The following is a 13097-nucleotide window of genomic DNA, read 5'->3' as shown; positions in this document are numbered from 1 at the left end:
TATAATTAATTACTCTGCAGGGTTTTATTTAATTACTAAAACATGTTATTTAACATTATTAAACATCTATTCTTTGTGTTTTGAACTGTTCAATGAGGGAGAATAAGATCTCATATACTACACCAAATTTCAAATATATATATATATATATATATATATTTTACTGAATTACTGATATACATGATTTTTATAATTAAGACACAAACTCACTTTACACTGGAGTTCGAATCCCTTCCTCGTAACCAAGAGTACGTGATTTACAATATCGTCTAGTAAATAGACAATACTGTAAACTACATACATGGAGACGAGACGGAGATCAAAAGGAGAGCCTAACTGGAGACAAGTGCATGAGAATCACTTTAAAAAATCAGATTGAAGAACTGAATTTCTAGCTTTTAGAATTTAGCAAACATGTCAAAATTGTTTCTAAAGGAATTAAACTCAAGGCACAGATGGACACAAATATCTGAGTTTTATGGGACAATATGGTTGGTTTTGTAAACCAGAAAATATCCACCACCACCAATATAATTGGATGCCAATGCCTTTCCAGCTGATGTTGGTTGAGAGAATGCCAGTTGAGAGCGTTCGAGGACAAATCCCATGCAGAAACTTTTCCTGTGATGGGGAAATAATAAGTAAACAGCCAAATGCTCATCGGAGCAGACATCGAAAAGAAGCAAGCGATTCAGTCTTCTGGGATAATAGAACAGAAAGTGATTTCCAGATGATCATAGGTTCAAAAGCATTTCCTAGTTCCGAAGGATGTATGATCGGTATGAATAAGAAAAAAACCTGCGTTTCTTTCTGATTCTTGGACCATTTATTATACTAAAATCTACTTATATTTAGCTGATGTAATTTGGTTAGCAGTTCATGATCCAAATCGCAGAGTTACAATATCGTACAATTTGATTGCAACGTGATGAAAATATAATAAAATCCACTCGAAATGAAAATCCATAGAGAGGATAGCAAGCACTTGAACATGAACATACCTCAGGGCATCTAATAACTGGGTGGCTATGTGTTTTCTTCTGTTAGATGGAGTGACCCAAATGGCTCTAATGCCGCAAACAGCAGCCACTGCTTCCCTTTCGCAGAAGATAGCACCGTTGAGATTCTCATTCAACGCTTCGGGAACAGAAGGGGCTTTCCTCATGACTTCCCTCTGAAACCTGATATCCCCAAATTGGAGAGTAGATGATTTTGCTTTATGTGTAGTAGTACCATCAGCTGCAAATGAAGGAACTTTGTATGCTTCTTTTATTGGTTCCACAACTAGACAGCCAGCAACCCTTTGGGACAAAATGAACAGATATACCTACAAAAACAATAATCAGATACTGGAAACCATCCACATAAAAAAACTGATAAAATGCATTATTGTACTCCTGAAACTGTCAAAAGATTGGAGTTACATGGCGCCGAAGTATTCATAAAGGCCTATGAAAGTCTCCAAAGAATGCACAAATCCGGAAGCTAATGGTAATTCAATAAAAGACATTTGATGCAAATAAAGTTCTGGTGGTATTTTCTAAATGACCAAGTTAATTGTCACTCACCTTACACAAATTGTGCAAAATCCATCCATTACCAAGCTCACTCTCCATTCTCTTCACAACTTCCCCAACCTGTCATACAACATAGTAGTCCCATTAAGCGCATCTTCGAGTTAACTTGAAACAATACCGCATAAATAGGGCTCGTTTGGTGTCTAGGGTTGGATTTGATTATATAACCCATTATCTTCAAGGTATGGTTGAAGCAAGTAATGAAAACTGTGTTTAACTTGAGGTAGAAGCCAGATGCGGTAAGTTTCCTTCACTCTAATCATTCACCTCTACCTTTATCATACCTTGAATTCTATGAATTATCCTATCCAATCCAATTCAATCCTCTGATAAAGTATCAAATTCATGAAAACAGATTTTGTGTTCAAACCTTGTTTCTCTGCGCCGGAGGATCAGAATCCAACACCAAAACAATCCGACCTCCTTCCACAGAAGGCAAATGAACAACCCTCTCATTGCACCATCCCTGCAAAATTTGGTCAGCAATTTGAGTAAACAAGCACCCATTTCTAACAATCTCATTGTTTTATCCATGAACGTAACAAAGGAGACACAAAACCTATAACGAATTTGCACCTTGAATGGAATTCCATTGGTATAGTCCTTGTGAAATGCCCTGTGAGCCTTCTCATCGTCTTCTTCTCCGGCGGTATACTTGACCCCGCACGTGGAGCACGTGTGCAGATTGAAATCAGACTGTCCAAAGTCCAGATAGAACTGAGCATAGCTTCTCTTCTTGTTCTTGGTCACTATTCTTCCCAATGTGGTCGATTCCGGCTTCCCGGAATTACCATCAGAAAAGGGTTTCTCCGGCAATTGGTTCACTGGATTTTTGTCCCTTCCACTACTTTAGTACACAAAGAAAAGATTCGAAGGGAAACAAAAGCAAATAAATATATTTTAACAGTCAGTAAATCAATATATTCATAAATAAACTAAATCTCAGATTTTCTGCAAGGAAAAGCCCAGAATTTTAAATCCAGGCTGACCCCAGTTCCTAATTGTCTTAACAGAAGCTACCCAGAAACAACTTTTAATATAAAAATAAAAATTGAAACGTTTTTTCTCGGCATCCAAACAGCAGAAAGCCCAGAACAAAAAACAAATACCTTTGCGGGTTTGGAGCTCTTCGCTTGTAGGTGTTACAGTAGTGGTGCTGCGTATTCTCCCAGACGCTCAATTCGTCGTCGTTTTCGTTGGAAAGAAGAGGAGGTGCGGCTGCTGGGTTGGGGCAAGAGGAAGAAGAAGAGGAGGGTTTGAAGAAGGCACTGATCTTTGATTGCATTGCATGAATTCGTCGGATTTGATTTGAATTGGATCTGATTTCATTGCGCTTACCTCATCATTTACTTTGATTTTGGCGCCAAGAAATTGGGGAAATTGTGGGATTGAGTCAATTTTCCCGCCTAATTTATTTCTTTGGGCCTTCTGTTCCTTTTGAACTAACCCTAGCTATGTTTCATTGAATTTGATCACTTTTTGTTTTGTTACTTTTTTTATATGTATCTAATATGATCATCATCTCAACAGTCAGATATGATCTCCCAATTTACGTATATTCACATATATTACATATGACTGTCAGATGACGATTCTATTAAATACATGTAAATATTGTTGTCAATCACTTAATTAATTAGATAAATAATGAGTTACATTGCATACAAACACAAATTTCGGAGGTAATGAAAACTAAAGAGTTTTAAAGTGTTAAACATTTAACAAGCCAGTTTAGGGTCTCAGCATCTTTGTAATCCTAGCTAAAGTTTGCAAGCTTCCCTTGGTTCCACCTTGAAACACAAATCATAAAATCTGACATAATAACAAGCAATTAAACCCGTAAGGCGTAAGAAAGTTGTTTGAGACTCTTTAGTTCTTTTGCTTTTGATTAGTTACACTCGTTGAAAACCATGAGGTAGACACAACGGCCATGGGAGAAGTGCACTCAGTACCGGCCTTCGAGTACCTAAGCTGAACCAAGTCAAGGATTGACGACCAACATCAATCTGGAAGCCGTACTCCAGCTACTGGATCTGCACCGTCTGTTCTCTTTTAACTCCTTGTACTTCCACCATAGTTGCGTATTCCTGCAACAAACGGAGTCAGATGCAGCGGATGCTTATAGCTGTCCGGAAAACAAGTAGTTAAACTGGTTATCTAAAATTGGTCATTCACTAATCGTTATCCCAAATGTCATCCAAGTGTGATTTTAAAGCTACAAGGGCTAAAGCACATTCCAGAGCCATATACCTTCATCTCCCTCCTCCCACTGGATTTTGTACACATGAGATATCAACTTCTGAATAGTCCTACACACTTTCATCTCTTTATTTATTTATTTGAGAGAGAGAGTGAGAGAGAGAGGAGGAGGAGGAGGAGGAAGAAGAGGGGGGGAGGGGGGGGTGAGTGGTTTAAAAGCGAAGCGGATTATTAGGGCCCTACACATAAATGAATCCTAAAGATGGTTATGAAGAAGAAGACTCACAACGCAAGTTAACTCAGGTTAACAATGTTCTTCTAGACGGACTGCATCTCACTATGCAGTGTTATTATTACAGTCTGTAGTCTACCAAGTGCACATTGCACCTTGTGCTTTTCTTCAATCGTCATGCGGATTTCCTCTGATGACTGCATAAATAAAGTGGAACAAAATTAAAGATCGCCGTTTTTTTTTTTCCGGAAAAAAGAAAAAATAAAAGATCTCAACACAAAGCGCACATGTAAGAGTTGAATGCGTGGAAAAAAACCAAATCAAACCAACGAAAGAATTACACCTGGGACGAATGAAAATACCTGTAATAACCTGATGCCTTCCATGATATAGTCAATCTCCGCCTTGAACGAAGATATGATTTGACAGATTTTGTCATCCATATGCATCAATTGCAGCAGGAAAACGACTGCATCTACCATACTTGAAATGTCAGTTGCGTAGTGGGTATGATCACCAGTTACATGCGGCAAACTACTTTCGGTTATCCATGACCCCAACGTATTCAATACAAGATTCAGAAGTTCGTGACTTTTATCAAACAAGACAAAGCAAGGGATGAGATAATAACGACATGAAGTTGAAGAAATGGAAACGGTGGTCTTCTTGTCATCTTCAACAATGCACTGCATCAGAAGGCAGAAACTTGAGAAACGGTAAAACTGAAACAAGGCCTAAGGACCTTCATTGTTTGAAATAGAATAGTATGCACTAGAGCGTTATGCAACAATTTAAAAGTTCACGAAGAGGGGGCACAAAATGTAAAACAATACTACATGTCTACAAACGTATAGAAAGTATTAGTGCAAGATATCTGTGAAATGTTCCCTATATTGATAATTATTAAAAAGACATATATAGACATCCCTTCCAAAACCCCATCCTCCAGACCAGCAGTAGCATGAGATTGCAAACAAAATTATATTTTGTTGGCTTTTTATTAGAGGACATGATATTTAAAGATTCCAATCCATTGATTCTTGTGTTACAACGTGCAACTATGGAAGTATGACACGGTAACTAGCAACTTACCACACAAAGATACATTTATACTTCATAGAGGTTCCTATTGGAAAACACAACAATTTAAGATGAGCCTGTAAAGCAAAATGTCTTTGTGGATGTCTTTTCTCTTTGCCAAGGATAATAAGTCAATTATTATGTGTGCATGAATTACTCTCTCTCTTTGTTAGAAAGATATTAAACGTACCAAGGCCAACCTAACCCTAATTTATTATCCTCATTTTGGTTACATTTGCAGACAGCGTACTGAGGCCAGCCTAATCCTAACCCAATTATCCCACCCTGGACAACTATTTGCATGATACTAATGCTGCCTTGCATCTTCATTAATACTAAAAATCTAATTAATAAAGGAAACATAAAGAAATCCTGATTAACTAGTGAAAAGAAAAAAAAAAAAACCAAATCCTTGTGAGACAAGGAATAAAGTTATCCAAAACTAAAACTTAACGAAAAATCTTAAAACTCAAGCCTCTTTTCTATGAAATGTAATCAAGCCACTAACAAATATGCAACACTAACTCGTTACTTTTTCCTACTTCCAGATATTATTCTTGAATGCATGAGCATTATTCTTTCTTATTTTGTAGCACTCTCGTTTATTTGATTTTCTCCACTTTAATTGACCCCTATCTTGCCCTACATCAATAACCGATATCAAATCTGAGCATCCCGTGAAAAAAACTTATTTTCATGGGAAAGACAAATTTACATATGAGCAGCAGAGAATAACAGATTCAATAAATATTGAATTTCAGAAACGAAAAACACTGGAATCCTCTCAGTGGAACATATTCCAAACTAAGTTAGAAGACACAAGAAAGTAAAAAATGGTGTTTGGGGGGTTAAGGCAGATGCTCTCCAAACAAGAAATGAAAGTTACCTGTACAACGTCAATCAGATACCGTGGAAGGATTTTGCCTAGGCTTATAAAAGCTCCTTGGGAAATTATCGTTGTTTTAGAGTCCAGTGTAATAAGCGTCCTAAGCATAGCACAAACGTTGTCTAGAGGGGGATTTTGAGACTGAAATATGTACAAAAATCAGAATCAGGAAAAAGAGGTAAACCGTAACATTCAGAAAGAAAAGACAGGAACACACAGTAAGTTGACAAAGTTAAGAAGATGAAATTATAAAATAATAAGAAGTTAAGAAGATATTGATGTAAAGAAAACTAGAAAAACACAATAAGATGAAGTTATCTAGTCAACTCACCATCTGATCGAGTACAATTTTCTCTAGCATCTGTAAAACAAGAGTATTATCACCCATCTGTGACAGGCATGAGCAGACAATTCGGCTGAGTGACTTAAAAGTCCCTCGATTTGAGATATTCACATCATTCTCTCTATCAGGAACAATATTTTCTGCCATGATGAAGCCATTTTAGGTTTGGAACCCAACAAATTGCAACAAAAATTATGCATTTAAGTAATAAATTGGTTCTCTAGTAATACTAATATGAAGGCATCAGATCTTTTGGCAGCAAAAAGAATAAATAGCTATAAATAGTCCAGAGCAGGAACTTTCTATCCCAAAATCTCGGAGCAAGATAATATACTTTTAAGTAGAGCAAGATAATTTTTATTCTGAAGCAGCCTTTAAAACATTAGTTGACAAAGTCTTACACTTGCAATTTAGTTACCTTATTACGATAAAGCATGAAAAACGATAGATCATTTGAAAGTCATCATATTAGTAGAAAATTAGAAATTTTAAATTCATCATAAGATGTCAACCGGTACAAATAGAAATTACACATACTAATACAAACCATGAAGAGGAGAAGAAATTCTGTCAGACGTACCTGGGAAAACTCTGAAACGGGAGAGCAAAGTGATCAAGAAACTAATGTGATCAACAATCTGAATATGCCCAGATTTATAAGCTGAATTCAGGACCTCTATGATTCGAAATAATACATATTGTTCCAGATCAGGACCTGCAATGAACAGGAAATAGATAGAAATGTCACCTAAACAATCCCAATTTGCAAATAACTCATCATACTTCAACAATGTTCACACATCACTGGAAAGCAGAAGAGAGAACATTCATCATTACTTCATATTGTTACCATATAACATCAATCAGAATCACCCTTTGATGTTTAATGGCACGTCTAACCCCCTATATATTTGGATTTAATCACTTAACAAATGACAGTTGCATTAAGACATGAATGGCAAGCATCTATGTTCCAGTTGAAGGAAAATTACTATCATTCAGCCACAAAATGATGCAACAAAATGGTTTCTACATCAGATTTTAAAATGACATACTCTTTCTAATGAAGAAACTGATGCAGATAGGATTTTTTTTCCTGATTCTTGTAGTAAAAGATAACTCTACCAACAAAACTACTGTGCAAAAAGGAACATATCTGGTACCCATGTCACTTTAACCTAGAATACTTTTGGAATCCCAAGGTTCCCTTATAATTGTTATAACAGAAACAAGAATAGCTTGCATATTAATGGCAAGCATGAGACATTAAAAAAGTCAAAATAATATCTATAGGGAACTTCGTACAGCATGCCAAACCTAAGCTGTCAAATCCATACAGAATCTAACCGAGGCAGACATGAATAACTTACATAGGCAACAGTAAGCTATTGACTTCAGCAAAGGTGGACCCAAATTAGAGAAATAACAGAGGCAGGAAAGAGATAGTTCTTGAGAATCTCTGGGAAGCCTTACAAAGGGACCATATAATACATTTCCTGCAAGAACAAGACGCGGAATCATAAGAAACCAAGTTGTCTGCCGATGGATGATTAATCCACAAAAAAGAATACTAGTGTCTATTGAATGGGCTCTTACCATCATCTTTACTTATGCCAAAAAATTCTTGCAGTGACAATTGCATGTTGTCATATTCCCATGCAAAGGACGAGTTCACTAAAGCACGTTGTCCCAGGCGAAGTAGAAGGTGCAGCACAACCTGAAGAAACATGCAATATAAACCAGAACTAATGGGATGAAAAAGCATAGGTGATGATAAAGACTGACTATGCAGAAAAACAAAGACGATAAATAATGACAATAATATTGAATAAGGTCCTCACACAGAGATACAAGATGCAAAACCTACTGTCTAGATTCTTCTGTGTCAATACTATTGTCTGTCTTACGAGGTTAAAAAAATGTTACCTGGGAATAGTATGGGTTTTTATCACCCAGCAGGATAAGCAACACGGGAAGCTCTCTTATCCAGGTAATCTGAAAGTCTAATATCTCGGGAATACTCGGATCCAGGTACAGCATATCTTGTCTCTACGATGTGTAGAAAAGATCAAAATTCAATTTGAGAGAGAAAGAGATGAGTCTGATTTCTTCCTACCACGGGTATACTAAAAGGAAAGAAAAAACTTGGAGATATTGCAAGCAGGAGGTATAGAATCAAGCTTACAGGAACTAGCAGCTCCTCCAGTACGGAAAGACAAGCCAATTTTAAAGGGGATACAGGATTGCAGTCCTTGAATGCCTCACTAAAAGCCTGCATTTAATGATATATAGGTAACACCATTTTCAGAAGTTAAAAGACATAAATCATTTAATACCCCACTACAATGGTTTGTGTAAATTGGGAACCTCTAATTGTTTTAGAACCAAATCTAGAGTTACACAACCATTGAAGTACTTAAAGAAAAGAGTCAAGACAATCTTATAAAGAAAAAGGAATTCAGCTGACATAACTCTGCCGATGATAAACTCTTGGAATGTAAAATAGTTTTAAGTACAGCTCATACCTGAAGAAGGCGAGACTTCCAGTCATCTGCCACTTGAGAAACAAGTTTTGGAACAAAAGGAAGAAGTGAAATTAAATGCTTCTCCCAGACTGCCTTACCAGAAAGCGTGTCATTGCATACCTGTAAAGTAGCAAGTTTCCAACATTTTAAAAGAAGCTTTACAGAAAGTATTAGAAATGTAACCAAAAACATACAGTACAAAACTATTAAATACAGTAACCAAAATTGAATGAAATTTTCTTTTATAAATAACCACCCTGGCAAGTTCTGAGCATAAATATTTTCTTCAAAATTTGATGCTGCAAGTAACAACCTATCAGTTACATTATTCAATTGAACATAATATATGTCTTAATTTCTAGGAAAGCTCCTCAAGCACCCACCAGTATTTGAGCCCCAAACTATCATGGCAAAATGTAGATCATAAACTTCTTTTTACCTTCAAAACGTGATGCTGTGGAACAACAATCCATCGTTTAAATTATTATATGGAAGACATTATTTTAATATATATTTTTTCAAGGTAAATTACATCAAGCTCCAAACCAGTATTTGCACCCCAAATTAACCCCCACCTTTGTGCTTAAGGGGAAGATGTGCCATGAGCCTCGAAGGCCATCGTCAACGCTATTAATACACATTAGCAGAATGCAAATCATTTTTTTTTTTTTTTTTTTCAATATATGAGATTATTTTATATTTCAATTCATTGAATAGAAACAATCAAATTACAATGCTATTATACTTATAACTGCTTATCACACCTAAATCAGTACTTTTAAGAAATACAAAGCACATGGTGCAGAAATTTGAACAGCACGAATGCAACTTCATACTAAAACATTATGGTAGACGAACCAACCTTTCCAAGCAGAGAATCTTCCAGAAATTCTAAAACTTTCTCAAATAAAACAGGAGGAGGGCAGATCCATTTGCTTAAGTGCAAAAATATTTCTGTCATCACAGTGTTCAAGACAAAATATTTAACATCATCCTGTCAAACAGATATAGAAAAGAACCGATTCAAGTCAAAAAGAGAACTTGTAATACTGGCAACAAAAGACCCTCATAAAATGTGAAAAGAGTTACTACAGACACACACACACACACATCTACAGCTAAGAATGTGCCTCACATAGTAGACATCCCTTTCTAAGATATTTGGTGCCCATATAGCACCTGCCCAGATCCTAAAGTTCGAAATTTCCCCCCAAGAAAAAACTCTAGTATAGAATTCTTACTATACACTCGGGTTTCAAGAATGTAAGAGCTGCCAAGGGGTTGGCCTGATATAATCCATAGAACAAGACAGACTTATGGAAACATGACCTTCTATGAAAATGTCAACATGTTCAGATACCATTAGATAGAAATGAAAACTCCCAAATACTGAATCGAAATTGCAAGACATACAAGAAATATCTTAGGTGAACAAAACAAAACATAAATTGAGAGAAATGCAAGAAATATCTAAGATGAACAAAAAATAAAATGTGAAGGTCAAAGACACATTATTCATTGCATTCGTATTATGACGGTATAACTTTATACCAATTTTATTCAAAGTATAATATATCATTATCAATGAAATAACAAGGGTCCGAAAAAATGGAATATATCAATGAAAATATTGACAAATACATCGAAAATGAGAGAAATTGCAAATGATGGAAATTTTGACACAAAAATAAAATATTCAAGCAATACTATAGACTTCCATTCTTACTGGAGTATTAAAACAGAAAGACCATAGAACGGATGCAAAATAAAGTGACACCAATCAAGAGACTCCTAAAGAAGTCATTTTGCAGAAACAATGATGAGTTTAAAAGTTATATTAAGGTTATAACTTATACCTTTTCTGAAAGTTGATTTCTCATGTTCAGGGGAAACAAAACTTGTAAAAACTTCTTCACTAGTGTCACGGAGATAGTATCACACATAGTCACACCATGCCCCCCTTGAGAAGGTTGTGATTCTAGTTTACCCTCATCAGTCATATAAAAGAAGAATTTGACTGCAAGGTTTATGCTGTTAAGCACGGACAGCATACAATCAAATGATTGTGTATTAAGAAGAGAGCCAGTCTGAACTTCCGGAATAAAATCTTGGAAACAATTTACTAGAACTGGGACAAGGTCTTTTAGTTTCGGTATGATGATTGACCATCCTATAAAAGAAAGCAAGATGACGATAGGTCAATATGAAAACGAAAAAAGGTATTAAATAATTGGAAGTTCTTGAATTGCGGAATGCTTGTCCCACTAAACAGCAACTTATTAACACAATCTAAGTAACAAGCTGATATCATCAGAGTGAATTTTGATTTCTCCTGCTGTGAGAATGCTGCCAACTGCAAGGCATTTGAAACTAAGAAGTACATACTAATAAAATTACATAACCAAAATAAGTATTATCATTCCAATGTTCAGGGACTTCAACTATCAAACTCATATTGATCTATGTCGTGATATGAGCCATAACTAGACACATGGTGCCATCAGTAGAACATAATCGACAATGATGTATAAACACATGCACCAATGTATCACATACCAGCAGATTTTGCAGGTACATCAGGCTCAAAAGCATGCAGTATCCCTTGTCCAGCACCATTCTATTAAGTAAACAGAAAGGTATTACAAAACCATTTCATAAATAAGGCAAGAGACTAAAAGCAGTAACTCAGAACAGTTTCTTCCTGATGCAATTATATGCCCAGATAGTTCTTTTTCCCTTCATTTGGCCTCTGATCACCACTATAACCCTAGAAAAAAAATACTCTCCCATTCAAAAATTGTTCGTCCAGCTTCAGAAGTCAGATCTCCGAGTATGAATAAAAACAAATTTATTTTCAAAACTTTCACATGTGTAGTCGAGGCTACTTTTCATGGCTTTCTGACTGACACATGCTTTGCACCCCTCGACTAAACTAAGTAGAGGAAAATGATGATTATAATAACAACAATAACAAAATTTAACAGCAAAGTTTCAACCATAATGTGCAATGAAAGAATACAGCTGGAAGGTACAAGAAAACAAGCAGGCTCATGCTGCATGATACAAACAATGAAAGAAAACGTGCAAACCCTCTGGATTTTAAGAAAACTTAAAAATACCTTTTCACACGAGCCTTCTCTCTTGTTACATGGCAAAAGCGACAAGCATAGCTCCAGGCCGGCAAGAGCAGTCTTGAGCTTGCCCTTGTCCTCTAAAAAAAACTGGTTCCTCCGCAGAATATCCTCAAAGCTTTGAAGAATCTGTCAATGAAGCAATCGTTAAAACAACCTTAAAAGTTATCTTTAAACACAAAAAGAGAGCGGTAACAGTGAAAAAATCGAGTTCATCTAAATTTTAGATTCATTAGCCACACAGACAGACTAAACCATTAACAATTGATAGGAACTAACGCAGTGGAAAATATAAAGGCAACCAAACAAACAAGCTCACACACCCACCAGGGATAAAGATTCGATCAAGAATATCTGCATACAGGAATAACACGTCTAGTGGGAATAAGAAAGAAAGAAAGAAGATGACAAGTAACCTAAAGCTCAACATCTATAAGAACTTTCCTGTTATTGAGCAGAATGAGAGCAAATAAAACATGAAGTGAAGAGACCAAGAATTACAGAAAGAACAGAATCATGGAGAAAAAGAATGTTGTTGAATAAGGCCTCAATCCATAACACTAGACCACAAAGTTGCAAACTCTAGCCATGAAATACCATTATAATGTAACTAAGAGACAGTGTGGAGTCTCAAAAGATGATTATGTAACATCCAATCTTTATGACAGGTACATAACTACCAGAATATGCCTAAAGTCATTTCCATTAGAATAATGCATAGAAGAACAACAAACCATATAACAGTTCATAGTTAATGACCAAAGCATAAATCAGAAATTCTACAGTTGTACATCAGAATAACATATCTAATAATGATTCCAATGAAAACACTGCATACAACATTTTACAGCACAATCTTAGGATACCTTTTCAGCATTCAAGAAGAAGGAAGGTGGATGGTATTGGATAGCAAGCTCCAAAAATTTGAAAGCCATCAACCGAACATCGATTGCTAAATGTGTCATCGCATTAAATATATAGGCCATCATCAAGGAAATCAACAGCTCTTGATTATCCTGGACAAGAAAAGAAGGAAAAAAAATGTCACATTAAATTCATTGGCTATAAACACCACCGAACTTAATGATATAATAATAGAGAGATGATGACAACAAAATCTCAAA

At 35.9% G+C, this 13097-nt stretch overlaps 2 protein-coding genes across 5 annotated transcripts in view; both read right to left on the bottom strand.

Moving 5' to 3' along the window:
- Window positions 1-215: 215 nt before the first annotated feature.
- Window positions 216-2895, bottom strand: LOC137744731 (protein CHROMOSOME TRANSMISSION FIDELITY 7-like). 2 transcript variants are annotated; one of them, XM_068484523.1, is made up of 6 exons: window positions 2687-2895; window positions 2154-2424; window positions 1948-2043; window positions 1569-1637; window positions 1002-1327; window positions 216-621 (listed from the first exon to the last, which is right to left on the bottom strand). In XM_068484523.1, exons 1-6 carry the CDS (start codon window positions 2860-2862, stop codon window positions 477-479), a joined length of 1083 nt encoding a protein of 360 aa, XP_068340624.1. In that variant the 5' UTR covers window positions 2863-2895; the 3' UTR covers window positions 216-476. The 2 variants fall into 2 exon arrangements, with proteins under 2 accessions (XP_068340624.1, XP_068340625.1); XM_068484524.1 differs by having other exon boundaries at window positions 2154-2421.
- Window positions 2896-3236: 341 nt separating this feature from the next.
- LOC137744729 (uncharacterized) overlaps window positions 3237-13097 on the bottom strand; it is a 34658-nt gene continuing 24797 nt past the window's right edge. Inside the window, exons 6-21 of one of the 3 annotated variants that reach the window (XM_068484521.1) lie at window positions 12840-12989; window positions 11962-12102; window positions 11399-11459; window positions 10699-11012; window positions 9705-9836; window positions 8843-8962; window positions 8503-8589; window positions 8244-8366; window positions 7914-8034; window positions 7688-7813; window positions 6898-7032; window positions 6306-6457; window positions 5975-6115; window positions 4371-4694; window positions 4063-4205; window positions 3237-3664 (exon numbers count right to left, since the gene is read on the bottom strand). In XM_068484521.1, coding sequence (XP_068340622.1) covers window positions 4095-4205; window positions 4371-4694; window positions 5975-6115; window positions 6306-6457; window positions 6898-7032; window positions 7688-7813; window positions 7914-8034; window positions 8244-8366; window positions 8503-8589; window positions 8843-8962; window positions 9705-9836; window positions 10699-11012; window positions 11399-11459; window positions 11962-12102; window positions 12840-12989 — 2238 coding nt within the window. In that variant the 3' untranslated portion in view covers window positions 3237-3664; window positions 4063-4094. The remainder of the gene's footprint in view (window positions 3665-4062; window positions 4206-4370; window positions 4695-5974; window positions 6116-6305; window positions 6458-6897; window positions 7033-7687; window positions 7814-7913; window positions 8035-8243; window positions 8367-8502; window positions 8590-8842; window positions 8963-9704; window positions 9837-10698; window positions 11013-11398; window positions 11460-11961; window positions 12103-12839; window positions 12990-13097) is intronic. The other 2 variants (XM_068484520.1, XM_068484522.1) reach the window with 2 other exon arrangements.

This window comes from Pyrus communis, chromosome 9, assembly GCF_963583255.1.
Source record: "Pyrus communis chromosome 9, drPyrComm1.1, whole genome shotgun sequence".
Taxonomy (NCBI): domain Eukaryota; kingdom Viridiplantae; phylum Streptophyta; class Magnoliopsida; order Rosales; family Rosaceae; genus Pyrus; species Pyrus communis.
This window is presented reverse-complemented; position numbering and strand designations above follow the sequence as displayed.

Bases quoted from the DNA above. Each gene is read 5' to 3' on its own strand.
- LOC137744731 (XM_068484523.1), bottom strand. From the start codon at position 2,862: ATGCAATCAAAGATCAGTGCCTTCTTCAAACCCTCCTCTTCTTCTTCC. The intron at 2,044-2,153 runs GTGCAAATTCGT...CAAATTTTGCAG, and splicing joins CCAATGGAATTCCATTCAAG to GGATGGTGCAATGAGAGGGT. The intron at 622-1,001 runs GTATGTTCATGT...TCCCCATCACAG, and splicing joins CAGTTATTAGATGCCCTGAG to GAAAAGTTTCTGCATGGGAT.